Source organism: Lissotriton vulgaris, chromosome 1_1 (assembly GCF_964263255.1).
Source record: "Lissotriton vulgaris chromosome 1_1, aLisVul1.2, whole genome shotgun sequence".
Classification (NCBI taxonomy): domain Eukaryota; kingdom Metazoa; phylum Chordata; class Amphibia; order Caudata; family Salamandridae; genus Lissotriton; species Lissotriton vulgaris.
Genome location: NC_141685.1, coordinates 378,391,385 through 378,418,344, shown reverse-complemented (window position 1 = coordinate 378,418,344; position 26,960 = coordinate 378,391,385). Strand labels below are relative to the sequence as shown.

The window sequence follows — 26,960 nt, the reverse complement described above, 5'->3', positions numbered from 1 at the left end:
TCTTCAGTATTACACATATGCCATTTCAGATCCATCAACTGTGCCTGCTCGTGCGGTTTCAGTTGCTCCATTAACTTGACAAAAAGACGTTCCCATAGGTATGACCAGGAAGTAATATGTCCTATTTCTAATTATAACTCAGAATTTAGGCTCTTATACAGATTCCTTTAAACTTTTTTCGTTTAGCACCGAACGCCAGAATCTAATTGTGTTGTATTAGCAACCTTCTCCACCACTCCGTGGGCCAATATTATAAGGTATTGATTTTCTTGATTCTTGTAAATACACGAGCCTTGCCTAGGTTGCTCCACTCCGTTTAATATGCAACTAGTGGACCAGCATAACAATGTAAATAGTTAGAATAGATACAGCCACATGAAATCGGTATTATTTTACATGCCGATTAGAATTCCCTATAGGACCCTCAGTTAAATACATTATCAGACTCAGAGGCCCTAAATGATGCTACAAAAAGTTTTTTCATTGTATAAAATGTAGCAAAGTGTTGTCTTTATATATTTGTATAATTTTATGTATTGTTTAGTGTAAAGTTCAGTCATTCATGTTACTTAATTATGTTTTGTTTAGTCCATGAGTAGTTTGTTATGTTAACTCTAGGTGTATGATGCTCAATGAAATCATATGATTCGATCTAATTGTAAATATTTCTTTTTTCATTTTTACAATAGGGCTTTACAAATATTAATCGATCAGTCCTGATGATGGTCTCAAGGAATTATTCATAGGAGACCGAAACGTCGACCTTTACCTTTATCCTATGGAAATTAATAACATTTACATTTTGGATAGGTGTTTACAGGCTCTACAGAGAAGTTAACTGAAATTCATTGCATTCTTCCTGTATTCCTGTCTATATATTTGTATTTTAAACCCCTTGTGACTTCTTTTGATAAAATCTAATATTTTGCATATACACCTTTTTGTTGTCTTTCTTGTTCACTGTTAAATGTTCATTAAATACATCTAATACATATGATTGACTGAACTAAACTTCATTAGGACCATTAAATTGTCCTGCATAAGAAACAATTTCAGAATATCAGAATACTCTTTTGAATAAACTCCCTTGGAGGCACTCCTTACCCATTTCATGGTGGAAATTAGACAACTGGAGAATTCCATCTAAACTCCTGAAGGCAACTAGATCCTTATATGAAGACACTTGGGTGTGGGTTAAAACAAGCGCAGGCACAGTGTCTCCTAAAACGGTAACGAATAATGGGCTCAAACAGGGATGTGTGTTGGCCCCCATCCTTTTTAATCTGCACACCACGGACCTGGGGGATGCTCTGAAAGGTGCCAATTTAGTAGCACCTAGGCTAGGAAGTGTGAGGCTACCAGTGCTACAATATGCTGATGACACAGCTATAATAGCTAGAATATGCTGATGACACAGCTATAATAGCCTACAAAGAGCCCTAAATGCACTAAATAGCTTCAACAACGACAACTTCCTGACAGTCAACCAGGGGAAGACCAAGATAATCATCTTTGGGAGCTACCATCTCAAAAGGAAAGCACAGTGGCTACTGGGAAACCTGCAAATCAGTACAGTGACTTCATACAACTACCTGGGTGTTTGGCTCTCAGAACGGGCCAAGGCGAACATCGATCAGAAACATCGGATCTCCAAGGCCAATAATGTTATGCACTTGTTAAAAACAACTGAGCCAATACCTGAGAAGCCCTTCTGCTGGACCAATACTGACTGTCCTAAAAGCGAAATTGCTTCCAGCCATAAGCTACAGCCACTTGGCCTTTCCAGAGTCGCTGGATGCCTTTTTAAATTCAGCTCAAGCCAAAGCATATAAAACAGTGCTCCTCATCCAGAGGGCAGCTAGGAAATCAAGGCTGAGATTGGAGCTAGGTCTCGCAAGGCCAGATCTGACGTGTCAGAGGCAGCTCATAAAGTTACATCTAAGGATTCTAAGGGCTCCAGTTGACACCAGAGCTCCGACACTAACCACCTGAAGTGCATCCTGCTCAACACCCGCTCGGTCCACAATCATGCCACTGAACTATGGAACCTACTCGACATCACAGAGCTCCGCCACTAACCACCTGAAGTGCATCCTGCTCAACACCCGCTCGGTCCACAGTCACGCCATTGAACTATGGAACCTACTCGACACCACATCGCCGGACGTCGCCTTTCTCACAGAAACCTGGATGAACACATCATCAGCACCAGACATCGCCATAGCCATTCCGGACGGAAACAAGATCATCCGAAAAGACCGCACCAAGCAAACAGGAGGAGGCATCGCCATCGTCCATAAGAACACCATCCGCATCACGACCAGTTCCGACGATCACCTCGCTGCCGCCGAACACCTTCACTTCCAGATCCACACCGACCCCAAGACTACACTCAGAGGCACCCTCATCTACAGACCACCAGGACCTCGCGCACAATTCAGCGAAGACTTCGCTGACTTCATCAGCCCTCACGCCCTCCCCTCCGAAGACTACATTCTACTGGGAGACCTCAACTTCCACCTGGAAAAGAACAACGACAGCAACACCACCACCCTTCTCGACAACCTCGCCAATCTCGGACTCAAACAACTTGTTAACACCCCCACCCACTATGCCGGACACACGCTCGATCCAATCTTCACCTCCAGCAAGCACATCACCTTCAATCACACCACAGCTCTCCAGTGGACAGACCACAGCTGCATTCACTTCAGCTACAAAAAGACTACGACCCACAACCTCCCACAACCAATTCCCCGCAGAAACTGGAACAAAATTGCAACCGACCAACTCTTCACATCACTGCACCAAAACCCCCCTGCAAAAACTTCGGATCCAAACCTTGCAGCCAACAACCTCACACAATGGATCACCCACAGCGCCGACGGATTAGCAACCTTGAAAAAACGTCAAATCAAACAAGATAACAAAAAAGCCCCCTGGGTCAATGAGGACCTCAAGAAATCCAAGAAGATCTGTCGCACTCTCGCGAAAGCCTGGCGAAAAAACCGAACCGCTGACAACCTGGCCACCTTTAAGAACGCCATCCGCAAACACCACCAACTGATTCGATCCACCAGGAAATCAGCATTCAAGGACCGACTCCACAACAACGCCCACAACAGCAAGGAACTATTCAACATTGTCAAAGAAGTCACCAACCCCACCGCCGGCACGAACGACATCACTCCCTCCCAAGACCTTTGCGACTCCCTAGCCTCATTCTTCCACAACAAAATTGCAGACATACATAACAGCTTCGTAAACCATGCCGGAGTCCAGTCCACGCCACCCACCTCCGAACTAAAACACCCCTCTAACAACCTTTGCGCCTGGAACCCAATCTCCACTGAAGAGACCATCCGCCTGATGAACTCCATCCACTCAGGATCACCTACCGATCCATGCCCCCACCACATTTTCAACAAAGCAGACTCCATTATCGCACCCCATCTCCGAGAGGTCATCAACTGCTCCCTCAACTCCGCTACCTTCCTGGAAAGCTGGAAACATGCCGAACTCAGCGCCCTCCTGAAGAAACCCACAGCAGACCCCACTGAACTTAAGAACTACCGCCCCATCTCGCTTCTCCCATTCCCGGCCAAAGTCATTGAAAAAGCCGTCAACAGTCAACTCGCCGCCTTCCTCGAATCCAACAAATCCCTCGACCCTTCACAGTCCGGCTTCCGAGCCAAACACAGCACTGAGACCGCCCTCATCGCAGCAACAGACGACATTCGAGCGCTACTGGACAACGGAAAAACTGTCGCCCTCATCCTACTTGACCTCTCCGCAGCCTTCGACACAGTCTGTCACAGCACCCTTATACAACGCCTAAGCATCGGAATACAAGGTAAAGCATTGGAATGGATCATCTCGTTCCTCTCCGGAAGAACCCAGAGAGTCTGCCTCCCCCTTTTAGATCAGAGGCCTCCGAAGTCATCTGCGGCGTACCACAAGGATCCTCACTCAGTCCCACCCTCTTTAACGTATACATGAGTCCCCTCGCATCCATCGCGCGCCAACACAACCTCAACATCATCTCCTATGCAGACGACACACAGCTCATCTTCTCCCTCACCAAAGACCCTAACACCGCCAAAACCAACCTACACAAGGGGATGAAAGAAGTAGCCGAATGGATGAAGAACAGCCGTCTAAAACTGAACTCGGACAAAACGGAAGTCCTCATCTTAGGCTCATCCCCCTCCGCCTGGGACGACTCATGGTGGCCAGCGTCCCTGGGAAGCGCACCCATACCTACGGACCACGCACGTAACCTGGGCTTCATTCTCGACTCCTCCCTCTCGATGACCAGACAAGTCAACGCCGTCTCATCATCATGCTTCAACTTCCTACGCATGCTCAAAAAAATCTTCCGTTGGATCCCCATCGAAACAAGAAAGACGGTCACCCACGCACTGGTCACAAGCCGACTGGACTACGGAAATACCCTCTACGCAGGAACCACAGCCAAACTACAGAGAAAACTCCAACGAATCCAAAACGCCTCAGCCAGACTCATACTAGACATCCCCCGTCAAGCGCACATCTCCGGTCACCTGAGAGACCTCCACTGGCTCCCCGTCAACAAGAGAATAACATTCCGTCTCCTCACCCAAGCATATAAAGCCCTCTACGACCTAGGACCCGAATTCCTCAACACGCGCCTGTCCTTTTACACCCCCACCCGCCAACTGCGATCATCCACTCAAGCCCTCGCCGCAATTCCCCGCATCCACAAATCCACCATGGGGGGAAGATCCTTCTCCTACTTAGCGGCCATAACCTGGAATTCTCTCCCCACCCACCTCCGCCTTACACAGAACCACCCATTCCTTCAGAAAACAACTGAAAACTTGGATATTCGATAAGTAAAGTACCCCCCTCCCTCAAGCGCCTTGAGACCCTCTGGGTATATAAGGTGCTTTACAAATGTTAAAACTTAAACTTAAACTTAAGACACCAATTAAGATCCATTTTCGAGGAGACCGGTTCGGTCTGGCACACCGGCCTTGGCAAAGCCATTAAAATACTGAAGGTAGAGGAAGCAAGTCTACAGACACCAGAAATCCCACGTAATGCTTAGAAAAAAGCAAGTGTGCAAAGTATCTTTTGATAAAGACACTAAGTCTCTCCGCACAAGCTCTCATCTTGATCCAATGAATAATTCTTATAAGTCAGGAAAAGCCCAACCCTTCCTAAGCGAGGCCCTTTCACCACAAGCCTGAGGCAAAATATTTTTTATGAGACTAATCACACTAGGAATCGCTGATTTTAATCCAGCATGGGCCCGCAGGAGGGAAATCACAAATTGTAAGCTGAGCTCCTAAACGAGGGAATCCTGGTTGCACCTCCTATGCTGCTGTCACAACCTTCACAACGAACGTTGGCGACTCCTGCGCCTGATCTGGATCATCAACGGAATAAAGACCTGCAGCAAAGAGTCAGCCTTGTTTTTTTCCAAAACAAAAACTATGACTTTAGCAAGATTGGGGAAATTCACTCATCTGATCAGGGTTGCCTTAAAGGTCTCAAATGAACTATTCTGGTGACAGGCACAACAAACCCTGCGGAACCAAGCAGACTGGTCCCTGATAAGTACTGAGGAGCGTGCCTCCCTTTTATTAGCCCTTTCATAATTACGCTTATTAAATGTTTCCAATGAGGTGTTTTTAATTAGGAGTTTTATAACAAGAGGGCGCCAGGTAAAGGAGGGTGGTATTTTGCATTTTTGCTAAATATAAACAAAAGTTTTTGTTTTGGTTTCTCCTGGTCTCTCATATAGCATATGTTTTTTGTGATTTTAATTATTTCAACAGTCAATACAATTCAATTCACATTCATGAGTAGGAACGTCAGCTGCAACTTCCTGTACATTTTATGAATATTCATCAGTCATGTATTTGGTGCACTTCACCACTATCTTTCCTTTACCTGGGTACATCCCTTTATCCATATAATTCTTACAAACAGGGCATCCTAGGAAATACCCCCAACCCACATTTCAACTGTATTAATACCAAATTATAGGCAACTCTATACAGTATGTTATATATTGAAAAAACTGCTGTATTTGTCGCTGTCATTTTCAGATACCAAGAAATACCTCAGTGGGCTCCTACTCTACCTATTTCTCATGGCCCTCACTAACCTTCTTCATTACGAACTGGAACAGTTGCAGGCATATATAGGTATGCTAAAAGGTCCAGACTATTTATATAAACCTGACAGCTCACAAACAGAGCTTGTCTCAACACAGTGCGGTACTATACAGCAAGGTCACCATTAGAGTGGCTCCCATGTGAAACAAGTAATGGCAAAGCTAATAGTTCCGTTCTAGCTGCCAGCATGTTGGCTTTGACAGTACTATTATTATGTCATGTTTTATCTAAAACTTTATTGTAGGTGGGAAAAAAACAGTGCATTGGTTAACTGCAATTAGTTTTTTTTCCGTTTCAAAACTTAAAAGGGACACATAGTCATAATAGTGCTGAGTACTGAAGGGAACTACCTTGTGTGTGGATGTTCTTTTTGTGAAAGAGCAGAATGCGATCGCTCTCAGTGAAGTCAGCCAGTGGCATGAACTGACCCACTGCCCCATGCTACATTTGGCATAAGAGAAATTTTAATGATACAACAACAGACCAATGAATGAAGAGGGGTGGCTGAATGCCCCTATATGTATGTATATTATACATATTATTTTATAACTGTTTCAAGATAAGCAGGGATCAGAGGTGTTATTGCCTCTTTGTATTGTATGGGGCCATTTCCAAAGTGGAATTATCAACACCAACTGGAAACAGTTCTGTGAAGTCAAAATATCCAACAGAGATACACTTGCCCTTAATATACAGAGCACCGTTATAAGCTAATGTTCCATGGTAGATGATACAGAACAGTCAGGTGTAAATTCTCTAATCACATGAGCTCTTGCTGAAGATACGGCAGCGGAAGAGGGAGACTGTGTGTGGGGTAGTTCTGTCTGCTGCTCCAGTCCTTCTCTGAATGACATTACTTATGATTCTAGTGAAATTCTGTTTTGCGTGAGAACAGGGGTGCTACAGTCAATTTACCGGAGAATCAAATGCTGGTACGATGCTTAGAGCTGGGGCATGGAAGCAGTCACAAACACCAACAAGTATTCATGGGTACCATACACTTTGGGAAATCTTAACACTTGAGAAGCTTACTTATCAGAATTGATATAAAAAACTAATTCTACAGGATTTGTAGTTCACAGCAGAAATATTTTTCCAGCAAAGATACTGCATTCACCTGACGACAAGAGTTCAGGTCCTAGAATATTTTTATTAAAGTAGTGCATAAAGCCAGTGGGATTAATCTAGGCAAATGTGGTTAATGGGGCATTCAGCCCTTCACAATTTCAGAAAGTAGAGAAAATGGGGGGAGAGGGGGATACTGATTCTGGAATTGGTGTGTTCTGTTTACTATAGTGTTTAATTTCCTGAATGGGGTACGTAGGTATTCAAGATAACACTGATCCTTCTTTTGATTTCATTATACTGTTTTATCGGAAACAAATAAAAAAACGATTTGGTCTAAAATACAACTTCATGGCTCTACACAATAAAAGAACTCATCAAGGTTTAATGTCACCTCAAAAAAGTGTACTGCTGTAATCGTTCAGCCACTGTCATAAAATGCCATTTCCTGATCTGGTGTTGATGTCAATATAAGGACACCAGAGGTTGAGTGGCACTTGACAGTTTCTTTTGCTAAAGACGGTGAAAGCTCTCCACTCTATTGCACAAGACAGCAATTAACACATTCTTGCTTCAAAATGTTTCTAGCTTCTTCAGACTGAGGAAAAAAGACCTACACAGTGTATTGGTCTCGGTAGAAACCTATCACAGCTGCAATTTTACTAAACTGATTAATCTAAAACATATACTTGATTCTTGACTCGAGATGGCAAAAAATCCAGTACCTGACGCTAAATTATAACTGACTGCCTCATCATCGAAGTATGGCTAACATGTAATATCAACACCATCCACATTGAATGGGTTCCATGTAGTACCATTTAATACATAGAAAAACTAGTTAAAAAGGTGAGGGAATAGCTGTGATCTTTGAAACCAACCTCATGGTTACGTTACCACTATTCAATAGCCCATTTCTACCTTTAGTAGAGTTTCACAGCATATCAAAATTCCCTGAGCAATTCTGTGCAGTTCTGAGAATTTTTATTTAAACATGGTTATGTGGAGTATTTGCTTTTGGTCAATAACATTTATCTGTCCAATATGTTGTTTACTAATTGTTTGCTATAGTTAATGGGAAGAGTATGCTGGATTTAGTTTGGTTCCAAGATAACGTAAACAAGCGAGTAAAGACCAGCAAACAGTAACTCCATTATTTTTTTTAAAAGCCTTGTACCACATTGCTAAAATTGTCAAATAAAAACTGACCTTATGATTCTTTGTTTGCTAAGCAGAGTGGCCCAAGACATGTATGTATGCAATTCAGACAGGAATTCAAGAAATACTGCCATCAAGGAAACAGAGTACAACAGAAATGTCAAAAAGTGGAGTCAGGGTCACCAAGCGATGGTCCAATGACGACATAATTTGGTTTTGTTTTTAACCATTAGCAAAGACAAAACCAAATATCATAAGACAAAACCAAGTATCATCTAACATAAATGATCAGATCAATGCCCCAAATCCTGCTTCCAAACTGTTAACGACACGCACCCCAAAACACCCTCGAAACGTTTGTGATCGGATCTCTGCTGCACTGATATATTAAAGAAAATCTACACATGGTATCAAAGAGGGATGATGTATTTCAATAATCTCATTCACTAAAACCAGTACCGCAAGAATTCAATTTTGCACTTATAACCCAGGGTACTGTAAAATATTTTATAGAACTATGAAACCCAGTAGTCCAAACATAACCACCCTGCTCCTTCGACAGCCTCTTCTTTTCCTTCAGTCTTCTTTCCAATCGTTGTGCAATTATTACACCAATCTAGTCCCAATCTCCTCACTGGTGCATTATTTGTACCATTTCAGTAAAAGACTAATTTCCACCTAGTGAATACTAACATCTACTCCATAGCCTGCCTGACAACTTTGATTTTGATGTTGATGTTTGCTGTGACAACATCTTGAAAATCTTCATTCTCCAAAACATGATACCTGCAGTCAGATATACAATGTACAGGGACAGGTGATGAATGAGAGGTCTCTGTATTCAAGATCATGAACATAAAAGTATGGGGTTCAATATCTGTGATCAAATCATTTCAATGAAGCTGTTCGTCTCGAACAGCTGTCTAAATAGGTATAGACTTGTTGACTGCAAAGCATCCTAGAGTTCAATTAATTCAAAATTAAATCCCTTCCAAAACAAAAAGACTACAACCAGAGCAATCTCAGAGCCACAAATGATCTATATATGGACATCAAAAATAGGTAAAGGGTGGTCCTAAAATACTATTTTGACGTGTTTACAGCTCATGGTCCAGTACCACAAACGTCAAAGGCAGCGCCGGACTCGCCTACAGGGTAATCAGGCAGTGCCCCGACTGTTTGTAGGCCTAATGGATAATCTGCTGGGACACTTATGATCTGCCTTTATAGCAAAGCTGTAACCAGCCAAATATGTGAGAATCACCAGGAGAGGGGCTATGGCTCTGCATTCACATTGGGAGCCAAGAGTACATATTTTGATTGGGCAGATATGTGCTTCAACAAAAAAGTGCTTGCCCTCCACACACCTGTGATCATTTGGTTTATTTATACAGCTGCTTGAGCTTGAACCTTCATGGGTGCACACACGACTTTATAATGCTATTAAAGTGTCTTAGAAAACTAGGTAATTATGTACTTTTTTTCTGGCAGCAGCACAGATGTGAGAAGGGCAGTCAATCAACCTGTATTTTTAGGTCTGGTTTGACAGGCAACCGTCACCTGACAATTTAACCTCCATCAATATTAACCCCTTGGGAAATTAAGAGTGGGCGGGGTTCCGACGGCCCCTGGCCATCTCCGCACACGCCTACCGTGACGGCCGGGGGCATTCCGCAGCACGCAAGGTGTTAATCTACAGTGGGAAGACGAGCGATGATACTCTTTAGAAGAAATACCACTTTGTACATTGCAAAAGGTGGATGTACCTCTCACACATTTATTTCGACACAGCTTTGAAGCTGTACTTTAAATCAATGACATCAGATAGGTTTCAGCTCACTTCCATCGTTGCTAAATAATCAAGGCTTCTGCAGTGGACAGCCCAGCAGATATAAAACACCACACTTCCGGTCACCCTCGGGCTGTAAGCAGTCCCCATACCCCGAACAGCCTGGGGACAAAAGCTGCTCAAGTGTCGCAGCAGCCAGCCTGCCTGTGCTTCTCACAATTAGGCCTTTATGACACAGGGTCAGACTGGCCTGCAGGGCAATCTGGTGGAGCCAGAAGGGCTGGTCTGGCAGGTCAGTATGTGGACTGGTTTTATTAATTGTTTGTGGAGACCTGTTTTATGGTCTTGAGGCTCAGTTTTACTGTATAATTTCCAGATATCACCACAAACATTGCCTGCAGCAAGAACAAATCCAAGCAGTCTTCATACCTTGCAAAATACGTATACAGTGTGTCTTTACATGTCCAAAGCTACCTTGATTTGCAAACATGGGCCACCTTTTTAGAAATCTAAATCACTAATGGGGGGACCCTTTTATTTTAGTGCCTGGGGCCTATTTGCTGTCCAAGTCCAACCCCGAGGACACACTGGCATGCGTGGAACAGACAACAGTGGCAAGTGGCCAACTCGAGCAGGCACTAAGTACTTGAGATCAAGAGACGGGCAATAAACCCATTCTTTAATAGCATCCAAAATCAATGTAGCGGGCTGAAAGATTTGTTATACATACCCATATTTCCAATAAAGATGAAACATTGGGCCAGCATGCCATGATTTCAACTGGTTACTTAAAGGCAGAGGCGATTCAGAGGATGCGAATCTCAAATTTCCGAACTAAAAATGCAGTGGGTCGCAGGGTGAATGGGCAAGATGAACAAAGTTTAGTATGGACTGTTCCCATAAAGAACAGGGTCCATAAATTTGTACTAGATGGTCCTCTGGGATGATTAAGAGTTTGGTAGACAGGTATTTTGCTGCAAACTGTGATGGAGTACCATGTACGTCAAACTCCAGGTCCGGTCTCCAAATTTTGAGTTGGGTGGACCGCAAGTTTTATGCCAATAGAGTAAACTACCTCTAAAGGGCCAAAGGAGAAAGTCATGCGGATGTTTGTCCTATTTAGAGTGGATGGCAGGACGGCTTTTTTCCCTCATGTCCGTCACCACGAGGTATATTATGGGGGTGAGGGACATTAAAAAAAGGAAAATGTCTCCCACACCATGGGAGAAAGCTCACATGGAATCCGGGACATAAGATTTTTTTTTCACTCTTTTCAAAAAGAAACTCGTGCTTTGGGAGTTTTTGTTTATTTTAAGTAAAAATCTTTTTAAAGTTTGACGGTAAGCTGTCATGTTTGACTGAGCCATCCGTCAAACTTTACCTACATAGACAGGAACTGCGATGATGGCGTTGCCAATGTATAGAGATGTCCATGAGGTCAATGAACATCTTTAATTGGGTGGGCGGAATAAAGGCAGGGAGGTGGACGTAAAGTCCTCTGCCACTCTGTTTTCTTTTACTTCACCGGTCAAACTGTAAATCCGGCACTCTGTAGAACGGCACAGTGGTTGAAAAACTGTTTTATGATAGCCAGTGGTTTTGCTATTTCCCGATATTCCTCCCATCACCTTTTAGGTGGTTAATTTCCAGTAGTATTGCCTGGAAAACTGAGACTGGTGCAACTTCCCACGGCTACTGCTGCCAAGGTTTGTATATTCTCAAAAGTAGTAAATTGGCATCCATTCAAGAAAGACTTTTTTTGTACGTGTGTGTATGTATGTGTGTGAGTATATATATATATATATATATTACCTACTGGCGGTCGCCAGTAGGTATATATAGTTAGGATTTTTTCTCTATGGGATTTTTGAAAATTCTATGTCTAATAACTTTGGCGTTTGTGGACGGAATTGGCTGAAATTTTCAGGAAAATGGAACATTTTGTTTCTGAGCAGCCCCTGACAATTTGGGGGGGTTTCATCAAGGGGGGGCCGAGAAAAAAGGGGGGTCCCAAAACGCATTTTTCCCATGTTAATTTCCATAGGGCGGTTGGCCTCACTTTTAGCTCGAACGGCTGAATGGATTTGCACGAAACTTGGCAAAATTGTAGGGACTGTTAGCCTGATGTGCCTTTGCTAGGTCTCAATATATGTGCTCCAGTGGATTTTGAGTAATTTAGGTTCAAAACAATATATATATCTGGGCGGAGCCTAACCACACATCTGATCTGATTGGCTGTCAGCACTTCATCCAAGAAGTGTTGGCAGCCATCTTGGGACCAATATACATGATAGCACCTCATTAAAAAGCATTGTAGTTAATAGAGGGTTTTAGGACTTTAGTTACATTATAAATCATTTGTTGATGGTACCATACTCGTTTTAGGAATTGTGGTGGGTTCTAAGGTGATTTTACCATGTGAAAAAACCTTCTGCTGTGATATCATGAATATTGTTTGAAAGAAAACTAATATCTCATGATTTTCCCACAGTGGTTTGGAAGGGGATCTATAAGCTAAACTGAAAGCATATTTTCTGTAAATTCACATTATCTTTCTCAGTCATGTGAAAATGAAGTCTGACATTCTCAGTAAAACATGTACATCCAACAAGGACAGAGACTGTCAGTTGATTCCTTTGTGTTCTACTGCAGCCTCCTAGAGTGTTCTAAAGAACAACTAGAGCGCTAACAGTCCTACTTATTACAAAGGTATGGCACACCTGAAGCCATCTTGATTGGAATAAAGTGGTAACTCTTAAAACATTTAATTTAAAAAGAAACAACATGAGGGGGTATATTTTGCCATAGAAAGTATGATTAGTGCTGCAGAATGAAAAATTAGGGCACATTTTGAGTGACTTCTCAAATCCTTTTCTATTTCATTAAAACATTCTGACATGCAGTCTCCCAAAATGGCCACCAGAGACAAAAGAGCCCAAATGTAGCCCAAATATCACCCAGATGTAGCCCAAGTATAGCCCAATGACAGAATGTCCCAGAGTGTTCTAAAGAACAACTAGAGCGCTAACAGTCCTACTTATTACAAAGGTATGGCACACCTGAAGCCATCTTGATTGGAATAAAGTGGTAACTCTTAAAACATTTAATTTAAAAAGAAACAACATGAGGGGGTATATTTTGCCATAGAAAGTATGATTAGTGCTGCAGAATGAAAAATTAGGGCACATTTTGAGTGACTTCTCAAATCCTTTTCTATTTCATTAAAACATTCTGACATGCAGTCTCCCAAAATGGCCACCAGAGACAAAAGAGCCCAAATGTAGCCCAAATATCACCCAGATGTAGCCCAAGTATAGCCCAATGACAGAATGTCCCAGAGTGTTCTAAAGAACAACTAGAGCGCTAACAGTCCTACTTATTACAAAGGTATAGCACACCTGGAGCCATCGTGATGGGAATAAAGTGGTAACTCTTAAGACATTTAATTTAAAAAGGAACAAAATGAGGGGGTATATTATGCAATAGAAGGTATTATTAGTGCTGCAGAAAGAAAAATTAGGGCACATTTTGAGTGACTTTTCAAATCCTCTTCTATTTCATTAAAAAATTCTGACATGCAGTCTCCCAAAATGGCCACCAGAGACAAAAGAGCCCAAATGTAGCCCAAATATCACCCAGATGTAGCCCAAGTATAGCCCAATGACAGAATGTCCCAGAGTGTTCTAAAGAACAACTAGAGCGCTAACAGTCCTACTTATTACAAAGGTATGGCACACCTGAAGCCATCTTGATTGGAATAAAGTGGTAACTCTTAAAACATTTAATTTAAAAAGGAACAAAATGAGGGGGTATATTTTGCCATATGAATTATGATTAGTGCTGCAGAAAGAAAAATTAGGGCACATTTTGAGTGACTTCTCAAACCCTCTTCAATTTCATTAAAAAATTCTGACATAGTCTTGCAAGATGGCCACCAGAGACAAAAGAGCCTAAATGTAGCCCAAATATCACCCAGATGTACCCCAAGTATAGCCCAATGACAGAATGTCCCAGAGTGTTCTAAAGAACAACTAGAGCGCTAACAGTCTTACTTATGACAAAAGTATGGCACACCAGAAGCCATCTTGATTGGAATGAAGTGGTAAGTCTGAAAACACTCAATTTAAAAAGGAACAACATGAGGGGGTTAATTTTGCCATAGAAAGTATGATTAGTGCTTCAGAAAGAAAAATTAGGGATCATTTTGAGTGACTTCTCAAATCCTCTTCTATTTCATTAAAAACATTCTGACATGCAGACTGAAACATGCACTTTGAATACCAGCAGCAGACGTCCCTGGTGAGCAGTAGCTTTACTACAGTGATCTAATGTGCAACTAGAGTGCTAACATTCAGAATTTATGGCAAATGTGTGACACATCTGAATGCCTTCTTGATGGAACCAAAGTAAACAAGCATTGAAAATGCAATAGATCTCGCCCTCGTTTAAGTTAAAGCCATTCTGTTTGTAATGAGGTGGCTTTTTAGCTTTGCTTTTATTAGTGTTTTTTCAACTTTCATGTAAATAACGCACCGTTTTCACCAAATCGACTTTGCCCAAGCACACCCTTCCCTTCGGCCAACAAATCCCAAAAATTCGGCACACCTGTCGATCCACTCTCCCTACAGCTCACCCAAGCCCCGTCCCTCTAGCGCAACTGGAACAACCCAAATTCACCTTCTCCATGCGCACCAAAAACTCCCATTGAATAACATGACAATTCGCTACTCCGCACAAAAATTGCTCTTTAAAGCACTTCCACTGCTCCGATCCGCTTCAAACTTGGCTGGACACTAGTTCCAGCGATTCCCTAACATCTCACCAAAAATCAGCCCAATCCATCCACTGGAACGGGGACGAATTTCAACCCGAATACGCACCCCCCGCAAACACAAAAAAAGCCATAAAACGGCCAAATCTCGACCAAAAACCGCCAAAATCCCTCAAAACCTTGCCAACACCAATACGCACGAAACTGAACCGGCCCCTCAGCCCTAGGCTCCGGGAACCCTACTTAATTGACCCAAAAGCCCTAAAAAAGCAACATAATACACACGAAAACGCCCTAACAACCCTAAAATGCATATAAGTATATGTATGCATGCATTTATGTTTGTATTTATATAGATATACAGATGATATATGTTTATATATGTATGTATATATATATATTCACTGAAAAAACCATAGGCTATAGACCATATATAGTTAGGAATTAGCATTTACAAAACCTTGAAAATTCACTGAAAAAAACATAGGTTATAGACCATATATAGTTAGGAATTAGCATTTACAAAACCTTGAAAATTCACTGAAAAAACCATAGGTTATAGACCATATATAGTTAGGAATTCGCATTTACAAAACCTTATTTTACTCACACAAAACCATTGAAATTCCATATATAGTTAGTTGCACTAACTATATATCGCGCACCCGCAATCCACTGCTGATGATGTCACATATTACATCATTCATGACATGGTCAGTGACATCACTGATGACATCACTGATGACATCTCAAATGACATCACTGATGACATCACTGATGACAACATCCAGTGACTGTATGTTTCTGTAAAGTTAAAATATGTCTTACATATTGAAGAATGAGTGGATGTATAAGTGTCTGGATGAAGGATTTAGTAGGTGCATGACTGACTGTACGAGTGAGTGATTAAATGTGTCTCACTGAGTGCATGGGTTAGTGACTAAACTGTCTTAATTTGTGCATCATTATGTCTGTTGTTCTGTAAACTGTTGCATGTGTTGATAAGTAGCTATATGAGTAACTATATGGGTTATTGATTGGTTGCCCAAGTATTTGTATGGGAGACTGAGTGTGTGTGTGGGTGGCTGGGAGGTGTATAACTCTGTGCATAGATGTGTGAGCAGTTGATTCACTAGATGTATGGTTTCAAAAGTGCATGTGGAAACAGCTGTATGGGCGGTTGACTGTGTGCATGAGTGTATTGGTGAGTGAATGGATATCTCAGTGCTACATGTCAAAGTAAGTACATATGTAAAACACAGTACATGTGAGAGTTGACATATATAAATAACTGTGCATAAGAGCCAGTGAATGCGTGAGTGGCTGTATGGATCATTGTGAACTTGTATCAGGGATTGTATAAGAGAGTTAATATGTGTTAGTATATGTTTGAATAAGTAAAGTTTGTATAACTGTATAGTTGAGGAAATGGAGGTGTGATTGATTCTTTGATTGACTGACTAGGTGTGTGAGTAACTCCATGGATGAGTGACAGTCTGTGAGTGTCTGTTTACACTGATTGTATCTAAGGTTATATTAGAGTCTGAAGAGGTTCATCGTATTATCACATGAATGATATCATCAGTGATGTGATCAGTAATGTCAAATGAGATGTCATCAGTGATGTCATCAGTGATGTCATTTGAGATGTCATCAGTGATGTCATCAGTGATGTCATCAGTGATGTCACTGACCATGTCATGAATGATGTAATATGTGACATCATCAGCAGTGGATTGCGGGTGCGCGATATATAGTTAGTGCAACTAACTATATATGGAATTTCAATGGTTTTGTGTGAGTAAAATAAGGTTTTGTAAATGCGAATTCCTAACTATATATGGTCTATAACCTATGGTTTTTTCAGTGAATTTTCAAGGTTTTGTAAATGCTAATTCCTAACTATATATGGTCTATAACCTATGTTTTTTTCAGTGAATATATATATATATATATATATATATATATATATATATATATATATATATATATATATATATGCAATCCATGTTCCAGTGATCCAGTGAGATGCCACAGTGCTTCCTTACAGGCGAGGTGCTTGTGATGCAGCGCTCCGAAGTTAATCAATTAACAGATTCTCACTTGTATCAAGAGAACCGCAGCACTCCAGTGATGCTACATCTAGTTATGCTTTAGTCGGAAGAAGCATCTGTGTGTAGATGCTTCTTCTGAATAAAGCGTAACTGGATGTAGCAGCACTGGGAAGTCGTAGTTTCTCTTGATACGAGTGGGAACCTGTTAATTGAGATATATAGATATAGAGATATATATATATAGATATAGAGATATATATATATATATATATATATATATATATAGATATATATATATATATATATATATATATTCGAGGTCTTGATCCAAAAAAATGAACAAGTTAAAACCTTATTGAAATCTAGAAATAACACAGGCATAGCAGACCCAACTCAGGGCCCCCAAACCTAACTAACACGCCAAGAATGCATTTACCCCTGAAGTTACTCCCCTCATGAATGTGCAGCCACAAAAGTGTCTTTTTCTTCAGTTGAATAGCAACGCTGGGAACAGAAAATGGTAACTTTAGACCGCAGTGAGTTGTTTGGGGTTATGTATATTCAGAAGTGTTGTTCTCGCCATACAACAGGGCCAGTGTCTACACAGACAGCAGAGGAACTTCAGGCAATCTATTCAAGTAAAGGGAATGTGGGTCTCAGGAAACAAATCCCCACCCTTTACCCACCCCTATAAAAACCGTCAAAGGTAAGGCGCGGGGAGGTCACATGTACTACAGGATATGACAACCCTGCTCACTTACCATGGCTTTGCTGCAGTGTCTTTATGATGTGTGCACAAAGTACCACTGACTGGCTGTCTGGGGAGAAGCAGCAAGTGCCTAGTCAAGACGCCCCTATTCTTGCGCACACTTACCATTCATGAGTACAGAATGGCAGATTACACACACACGGGCTTCCTTTTTGTCCATGTACAGAAGCTGGCATTTCAAGCTGCAACACGCTGCACAGAAGACCTGAAGCAAAAAAAGAGAAATAAAAAGACACACAACACACAAAATCTAGCGTTACCATATGATGACAAACCTCACTTCACAAAGTTGAATAGACAGAAACAAATGAAGAACATTTAAGTACAACTTGAAAAAAAGAATAGCAATTTCAAATTTGCAATGATACACAAATAAAACGCACTGTACTGCAGACAACAAAGAATGTGTTTAGCTGCATGCAGGGCACAGTTGCAGCGGCTGCTTCCGGTGGCCAAACTGAGGAGGAATAATTAATTAAAATCCATGGAAGCTCTCAACACCTACACAATAGTATGTACTATGTTCATTTCTCTCAGTCTAGTTGTGACGTCACTAACCTGCGACAGGGAAATGATATTACTACTCTACTGGAATAACTTAGAGCTCAATTCTGACGTCGCAATGCCTGCTCCATGCGTCAGACAACGTGTAAAGCAGCCCACCCTGACGCAGCTGAAGAAATAAAAATAAAGTCTATCTGATAAGAAGACACCTACACTAATACTATGTGATAGCAGAACGTTCAAAACATTAATGCAAGAATCTAGCTGCTTGTTACCACACATTTAAAATACCTGATTGAAAAACAAAATACAAGCTATTTATCTCCATAAAGGAAATTCTACAGGTATTCTGGTATCTGCAGCCAAGAGAATATTTGCATGGAAGGGAGCCGGGACCAATTACTGGAGGGTGACAGCCATGAACTCCAAGATGCCCAGCGGTATCCACCAAGCTTGGGAATGCTGCATCCCGTACAAAAGAAATGCTCTAAAATGGCGGTGCACAATAGGTTCCTGGCACTGTAAGGTCAAAACTTCGCATGAAGGCCAGCTTCGTGTGATCTTAAGCCTATTTCGTGACAAATGGCGTGTGCCTCCACTGTGCCCAAAGTGGAGCAATAGGTGTAAAAACACGCAATCAAGGTTTAGAATCGCTACGTCCACTGTAAATTTCTTTCAGCACTGCCTTCTTCTCTACCTGTACCAAGGTTTTTCCAGATGGACCGCTTCCATAGAACTCTGGAACCAGGATTATGGAAATTCATGATAGGAAATTCTCGAAGTAAAGGTGGTCTGAAATGCCCGCACACCATACCCCAAAAAACAGCCCCTGAGAACATGCCCAACCTGACTTGAGCCTCTGGTGCGTGCGTATTTTAAAGACGAAATAAGTGTCAGAAACCACAATTTTTATTAGGTCAAGTGACACTCACACTGCAACCACTTTCGGAATTCGCATCAGAGGTCTGGTGGAAGGGAGGGCCCAAAAGAAGGAACGGGAAATAGTAGTATGTGGTTGCATGGTTCACTAGAGGGCTGTCAAACAGTATACATTTATATCACAGTAAACTTCGCATGCCTTTGAGAATGGGACTGGTAAATGGCAACTGGGTTCACACTCTGTATGTATTGGGCATCGGACCATACTGGTTAATGCTATAAAAAGGGCTGTTACTGGACAACGCCCGGGCACAAAGTTGAGGTAATAAAGGATTTAAGTTTCTCTTGCAAGTAACTGTTATACCACCTCGGCTGTATTTATTCACGGATACCTTATTTTGTTTTAGAAGCATGATCATGCCAGACCGATTCCAGGTTTTAGTTGTGCCTTTCATATTTTTACCTTTTGCAAGGGGTTGTAGGTAGCTCCAGCAGCCAGAATATCCAGGTGAATTTTTATGCATTGCGTCCTGCTTTACATTGCCTTAAAACATTTCGACCAGTCAATGTTAAGCGGGAGACAAACGATTCCAATGTTAAGCGGCCACCCGCTTTGCTTTATTTTTTTTATTTGCCCACAGTGAGAGCTGTGCAGGACATCGCAGATTATAATAATGCATTTGTTCTTCCCGTGCAGCAACAGTGACCCACCATGCGAACAGGCCATATTTAGAACCACCTACTCCCTTCCCATGCAGCATCCATGCATGGTCACATGTAGATTTGTAAGGCAAGGGACGTGATGGGTATGGTAATGTGGAGATTTTGCAAAGGTGCAACGGCCTTAGTGTGGAAAATGCTAGGACTTTATGCTGGTTGGTTTGGTTATGCACCCATTAAGAAATGCCGTATGTATTTTGTGTTAACCTAAAATGTATGCTTTGAAGTAATTACACAATAGTTCAGCTCGAACAATTAAAAAGGCCAGTGCACTTGAAGTATATCAGTTTTATTTTATCAGTACTCACCCTGATGGATTCTGAATATGTTTCATGGTGGTTGTTACTAAGCACAAAAATCATCCTCCTACAAGCAGTTTTGTACTGAAAACATAATCACTAAAGTCTGTGTATTTTACTGCGCAATTTGCACCTTTTTTTTGCTGGGAACTGCCTCGGATTAAACACACTGTTGCAATATTTCTCAATAGAATGAATCATATTTTAGGTACACGAATACCACGTCCAGGAGCAATCTGCATGCCAAAGCCCTGACCACAGTCCATGCACCACATGAACAGTGAAAGCCTGAAGGAGAGTTACTGACTGCAAGTCAATCTATGAGACATCGGACATCTTGGTGGGCTGTGACATGCGGCTGCACCATGACAGTTTAGGCAAAAACGTACAAAAGAACATTTAAAAAATGCATTTTCCATTATTTGTGCCTACTATAGCAGCATCAGCCTAGAGTGCAGGGGTACAAAAATACCTCCTGGTGGCTCAACACCAACTAATACCATACAAATGAAGCAGCATCTGTAGTGCTTTAACCAGAATGCATAAAGTCAATCTTCTATACAGAGAGCACGAGATCTTTGCCCCCCCCCCCCCGAATTAAAGCAGCCTTTTACACACTATCAAGTAATCAGACGTTCTTGAATGCACCATCCCGTCCAATGGGTGATGGCCCCCCCTTCTTGTGGAATCTTCGGGTGGGTGGATGGGTTCAAGAGCAGGGGGCAGTCCTAATTGGTTGGCGGGCGTGTGGGCAAGCTTATCTATGTAGTTAGGGACATGCAGACCGTTGCCGGGTGCCATTTTCGTTCTATGGTGCACCGGCTGACAGGGACATTTTGACAAGATTTTTTTTTAAATTGCTCTGCATAGTTGCGGTGGCTTGCTGTAAGTTGTTCTGTGGCTATTGTGGCGGATACCAAAGAGGAAGTGCGGCAGGCGTGGATGATTCTTTGTGAGGCGGGTAGAGCGGACCGGTTAGTGGCTGGGGCACTGGCTAGCGTAGAGCCTGTGGCAAGTCCCCGCAGAAGATCAACAAGAGTTGCGGTGGTCAATATGGCCTGCTCATCTGCTCAAAGGAAAGTAAGGAGAAGACATTGGGAGGGTGGAGGAGTGTGTCATGCAGCGCAAGCAGAAATACAAGCTCTGCAAGGAGGGAGAGGGGGAGCCCTGAACATTATACCCAAAAGGAATGGAGGATAGCGGAGCCTGGGCCAAGCTTGGCTGGGGAAGGAGTGATGGGCAGACAGCAGACTGGGTCCCCTATTGGTAGTGGAGATTTTGTGGGGAGTGACCCAGTTGGGCAAGCTGCGAGATTGACTTCGGGGTTTTCAGTGTCTGGGGGTGGGGAGAGGAGATACAGAGACATGTCACTGGTTCCCATTGTGTGTTCTATGGCGTGGGTGGATGGGGCGGTTTTTCAAGGTGGGGGCCACGGAGGTGGGTATGGTGCCATGACCCCCTCCCCCCATTCAGTTTCACGGGCCAGCTAGGAAAGGGTCAGGGAATCAGCAGAGTTGACAGTGGATGAACCGGGAGTGTTTACTGCGGTCTGGCATCTATGGCCCGAAGTCAGAGTTTGCTTCAGTGCAGCCGGCTCTGGGATGATGGTGGACCGATCAGAGAAGAGACACGGTTGAGGATCTGTGGCCGCCTTGCAAGATGAAAGCCCATCTCAGGACCTTTATGAGGTGCTGTTTGGTGATGGCACAGTGAGTGATGGAGAGGTGCTGGACATGCGTGCTGGCAGTGGGCAAATGTGTGGTGATGGACTGGAATTGGATTATGGTGAGGATAAGGTGTAGGAAGGGGAGATTGTGTAAGAAGAGGTGGGGGACAGTGAGTCGTGGACAGCACCTCAGGAAGTGTAAGGGGCGGGGCACAGTGTTGACATTTTACAGCCTGTTATGGCTCTAATGACAGCGAGGATGGTGTCCACTCAGAAGGAACAGAGACTGGAGCCAGGACAGATGTCTTTAGTGCGAGCATAACTTTGAGGCTAGGTAAGACAGGTTCTGTGGGGGCAGTGGTACAGGAGGTGTAGAAGTTGGAGTGCAGAGGCGGTGGGAGTTGACACACAGGAGCAGGGAGAAGGGATTTTGCGTTTGTCAAAAGTTAAGTACGTGCAGGATGAAGACACAGGCACAGAAGAGCCAAGGGGGATGGGAAGGAGAAGGAGGGAGTGAGCGCAAAATCTCAGGCTGAAGGAATACGGGGTGAAGGGGACATGGGTGAAGGGGACAAGAAGGAAAGTAATGGGGATTACAAAGCCCTTAGGAGCACATCTGATGTTAGCAACTAGGGAATGAATATGGAAAGGGGAGTATGTTGAAAATTTTAAGCTTCTGCATCAGAAAATAAGGGCAAAGGAGGGCTACAGAGAAAAGAAGTAGGAGCTGTCCCGTAAGCTGAGGGTGCTTGTTAATATTGAGAAATGCTGCTGTCCAATTCTCATCTATCCGAGTGTGTATTGTGAGATGTATCTAGAGAAGTGTGTGGCTTTGTTTAAATACCTCGATGTAGTGCGTAAGGCGCAGGTTACTTTTGAATGTTGGGCTTGGGTCAGATATGAGGAGGAGTTTCAGGCACGCCTTGCGGAGGATGCAGATGGGGTATTGGGGAGCTGGATTATGAGCTATTCATCCAAACAATGATGCCTGAATGGCCAGCTCCATCGATTTATACAGTGAGAGTCTGGCCGGTTATCTATAAGCCCTTATGGTGGTGCCCCGCCCCAGCTTGGGTGGGTGAGGCAGGCAGAGGACAGATGGGGACCAGAGGGGCATGCTGGTCTTACAATAGAGGACTGTGTTCACTGGAGTTCAGTAAATACCGACACGAGTGTTCGAAGTGTGGTGGTCAGCATGGGGGTCAGTGGTCAGGTCCCAGCAAGCGGGGTAGAGGCAGGGGGACCGAATCCCATGGGCAAGAGCGCGTACTCCAGTTAAGGTGGCGAGGTTGAGGCATTGGCTGGAGTGGCTGGGGTTGCAGGCAGAACTGGATTTGTTATTGCCCAGTTTTCAGTTTGGTTTTAGTTTGTGTTAGGAGGGTCCCAGGGTGTGCCACTGGGCCACAATTTGAAGTTGATGAGAGGTCAGGAGGAATTGATATGGAGCAAACTGATGAAGGAAATGGGAGAAAGGAGGATGAAAGAGTCGTTTGCTGATTGGCCAATAGAGAACTAAAGGATCTCACGGACTGGGGCGAATTCTAAAAAAAGAGCAGGGGACGTTCATTTTTATTTATCACCTTTCGTGGCCGGATAGCTTGAAGGAGAACGATTTAATTCCTGAGGTGTGCAGGACAGGTGCATTGAATGTCTGCTGACACAGTTGTTCAGTTGGCGACTGTCGGGTTGAAAAGGCATTTTGATGGTAAAATGTGATGTTAAATCGGCTTTCCCACTACTGCTGGTTCACCCTGCGGACGAGTTGATGGGCATACAGGTTGGAGCGTAATTATTTATTGACAAGTCGTGGCCGATGGGCTGTTTAGTTTAACGTTTCTTGTTTGTAGCTTTCAGTTCCTTTTTACAGAAATTGTTTACAAATGTAGCGGGGAAAGACATCATGACACTACTTGGATGATTTTTTCTTAGTGGGCGCAACAAATTCACAGGATTGTCAGGGGAGTTAGTTGTTGTTCCAAGGGTTGATGGAGGATGTCTGCTGCTCTCCATTAGCTATCAAACTTTTATACAAAGTTTACTGAATGTAGGCATTACATTTCTTGAAATGAGGTTATTTAATGAGCACAACTCACTGACACTCACTTTATGTTATATCATCGTCGCTGGTTATTACATTCTTTGATATGTTTATAGTGCAAGCAGTTATGTAATCAGGCAGGATGTTCTTTATAGTATCTGGCCTGAGTGTTTTCTTTCTTCCTGTGTGAAACAAAAACGTTCTTTTGAAAACTTTTGAAACCGTTCCAAGTGAAAAGAAACAAAAATTGTCATTCAAGAAAAAAATGCGGTCATGTAAAGTGCTCAGTTACCCAATGGTTTGTGCCAGCGCTTTATAGAAGGCTAATAAAAAATAATGATTACTGCAGCCCTGGTTTAGTGTTTGAGCCGCTCTAGGTTGCTTTGGACACATGACAGCAGTAAGCATTTCTCTCACTATATTACGACACAAATCTAGTTAAGGTCTCATAAGAACCGCATTCCTTAATCATTGTGGAAAACAAGCAGGGGCTTATCAGCCACAGGAACCTTAAAACCTAACTTTCTTATCATAGTGCAATCGAAGTTATAATTGGAAAAAGCCCATACACTGAAAAGAAGAGATCAAACAGATTATCTTATATGAAAATATAGTAAGATTAAGTTGATTATACTGCAGCAGAAGAATATGTAATGGCTTGCAAAATATATAGATTAAATTATCTTTCAGACCGCGGGGTACTCCACCAGAAACAAAATATTTTCCTCCGATAAACTATTCTCTCAAGGAAAATTGCTACATAGATAACTGAAATGGGAATAGGCTATTCTGAGCTGGACGAACAACTACAAAGCCCTGTGTCTGGTCGGTGTTTTGAAGGAGATACGTGATGCCCTTGAAGCGAAACACAAAGACAACTAATTCGTAAAGACAAGATCTGCAAGTATTAGATCATTTTTAACAGCGAGACAAAAGATAAAGAATACTGAAATCTGAAAAGATCCCTACTTCTAGTCACTGGTTTAGCTAACAGCAAACAAACAGTTTGACTGGGAAATGAGGTGTTTCCAAAGAAATGTCAATTAGGGAGGCATTATGACAATTAAGTTGAAAGAGTTGCCTAAAAGCAAATTCTAGGAAGTCAACAGATTTGCGGAAAATCCAAGAGGCAAAATGTAGTGCTGCACATCTGTTGGCTACTCACAAATAAGAAATATGAGCCACCGACAGTGTCCTAAATCATGGTGCTCAGATCAACACTGATGTGGACTTGCAAGGGGTCCTCTGAACATCTGCATGTTCACTGACCACCTTACCGGCGTCTCGGCTCTCACAGCCATCAACGTCTTTCCACAACTTTCAGTTGAGTGAAGAGCAGGCGGCTGCTCTTTCGATAAAGTCAGAGGTTACTGTCGCTTGAACCTCCACCAACGCACATATGCGCTTTAAATTGACAATTTCACTTGACTGTTGCTAAGCGGGGACCTGTGCAATCATCAATTTAACCGTGATATAAACACAATTGTTAAAAATAACTGTAAACTCACTGACTCACGTAGATACTTTGACTGCGATGTGCATACAATTCATATAGTGCTCACTTCCTCACAGACTATTCTGTGATGCACACAGAGTTTTCCGAGTACAAATCCTAAATTAGATCTATGAGCACACAACCAAACTAGGACACCCTTCTCTATATGTTCTTCTGTAAGTAGCACACAATTGATAACAATTACTATTCCACTGACCAAAAAGGAGCACACGAGAATTTGGTCATATTTTAGTTCAATCAATTGAGTTCTCGGATACAAATACATTAACAGTCTCACATTAAGACTTGGTAATTGGTGATTTCTCCATCTTAAGTGAAATATATAGTTTTTCTACTGTTGCTTATATTTCATTTTTATTGCTCAGAAATAAAGTTTGATTCTCCTGCCAAGTTTTTGCAATCCAAAGAGGTCTCTCAGTCATGGTGCAAATATAAGAGAGTTTTTAACACATGTATATGACATTGAAGTAAACTGATGCAAAAGCATTTTATTACATTGTTTGGACTCTGCCAGCCAAAAGTGTTCAGTGCATAATCATGTATTACCTCACATGAAGGTCGAGGAAGGGTAAATGATTTTCAGAAAGCATCAGTAGTACTAGGTATTGAAATGAGATGCAAGCCCAACACCAATATCGCCTTGGAAATGTATACATTTTATACCTAAACTTGAAGACAGTGAATCCTGTGATGATTTCCTTCCAAGTTTTGTCATTTCGAATCAATGGCAGACGAGAAGGCAAGTGATGAAATAATTGTTAATTTGAGGAGCAAGAAAAACAGGGAACAGTTATGGGGATGTGGTGAGCCTTCCTTGAAAGAAGCCATTAAAACTGCAAAAGAAATCAAGCAATCAGAGTCTTGGGTCAGACAAGTCATTGAAGAAAAGTGAGAAAGAAAGAACTTCTAGTATGCAGAGTTTCGAGCAAGGTGTCCAGGGAAGACTCAAAGTGTAAGAAATCTGCTATATGAAATATGTTCTATAAATGTGGCAGTTCTTCAAATATTGCATTTTTAAAATGGTGTCCTGCTAATGGAAAGGGCTGCAGAAACTGTAGGCGATATACACTTTGCAAGAATCTCGAAATAAATAGGTGAGAGGGTTTAGGCTTCTGTTGCCTGTGTATATTAAAGTGCAGATGAAGTTCACAACAGTTCTAAAGAAGCACAGAAAGCACATGGTTTTGTTTTATCAACAACGGAAAATTTTGATCACTTTGAATACATACCCAAGCAGAAACCTCCTGCATGTGTTGTATAGATTTAAGAAAGGGAACTGAAATTAATGGTGGATTCTGTTTCTCCTTGGACAATCACAAAAAAGAGAGCTTTGGAACAATTTGGTGGCATATTCATTTAAAATGAATATATTAATCAAGAAAATCTGAGACGCATACAATGGATACTATTGGTTTCTGAAGGGTTGAGACTACATTTAAAAACAGTGTGGCATAAGTATCTGTGAAAGGGGTAGACATTTTAGGAGGTGAAATCAGTGTGATTTGGAATCCTTTCTACACCATGGAGCCAAGAAACAAGCATTTTGGGGTAGGATCATAGAGAATGCA

General features: G+C 42.3%; 1 protein-coding gene across 1 annotated transcript in view; it reads right to left on the bottom strand.

Annotated features, from left to right (window-relative positions):
- The window catches only part of ZFYVE9 (zinc finger FYVE-type containing 9), a 656,288-nt gene that overhangs the window by 242,658 nt on the left and 386,670 nt on the right, over positions 1–26,960 (bottom strand). Inside the window, exon 5 of the mRNA XM_086952440.1 lies at positions 17,876–17,975. Within this exon, the coding sequence (XP_086808566.1) occupies positions 17,876–17,975 (100 nt within the window). The remainder of the gene's footprint in view (positions 1–17,875; positions 17,976–26,960) is intronic.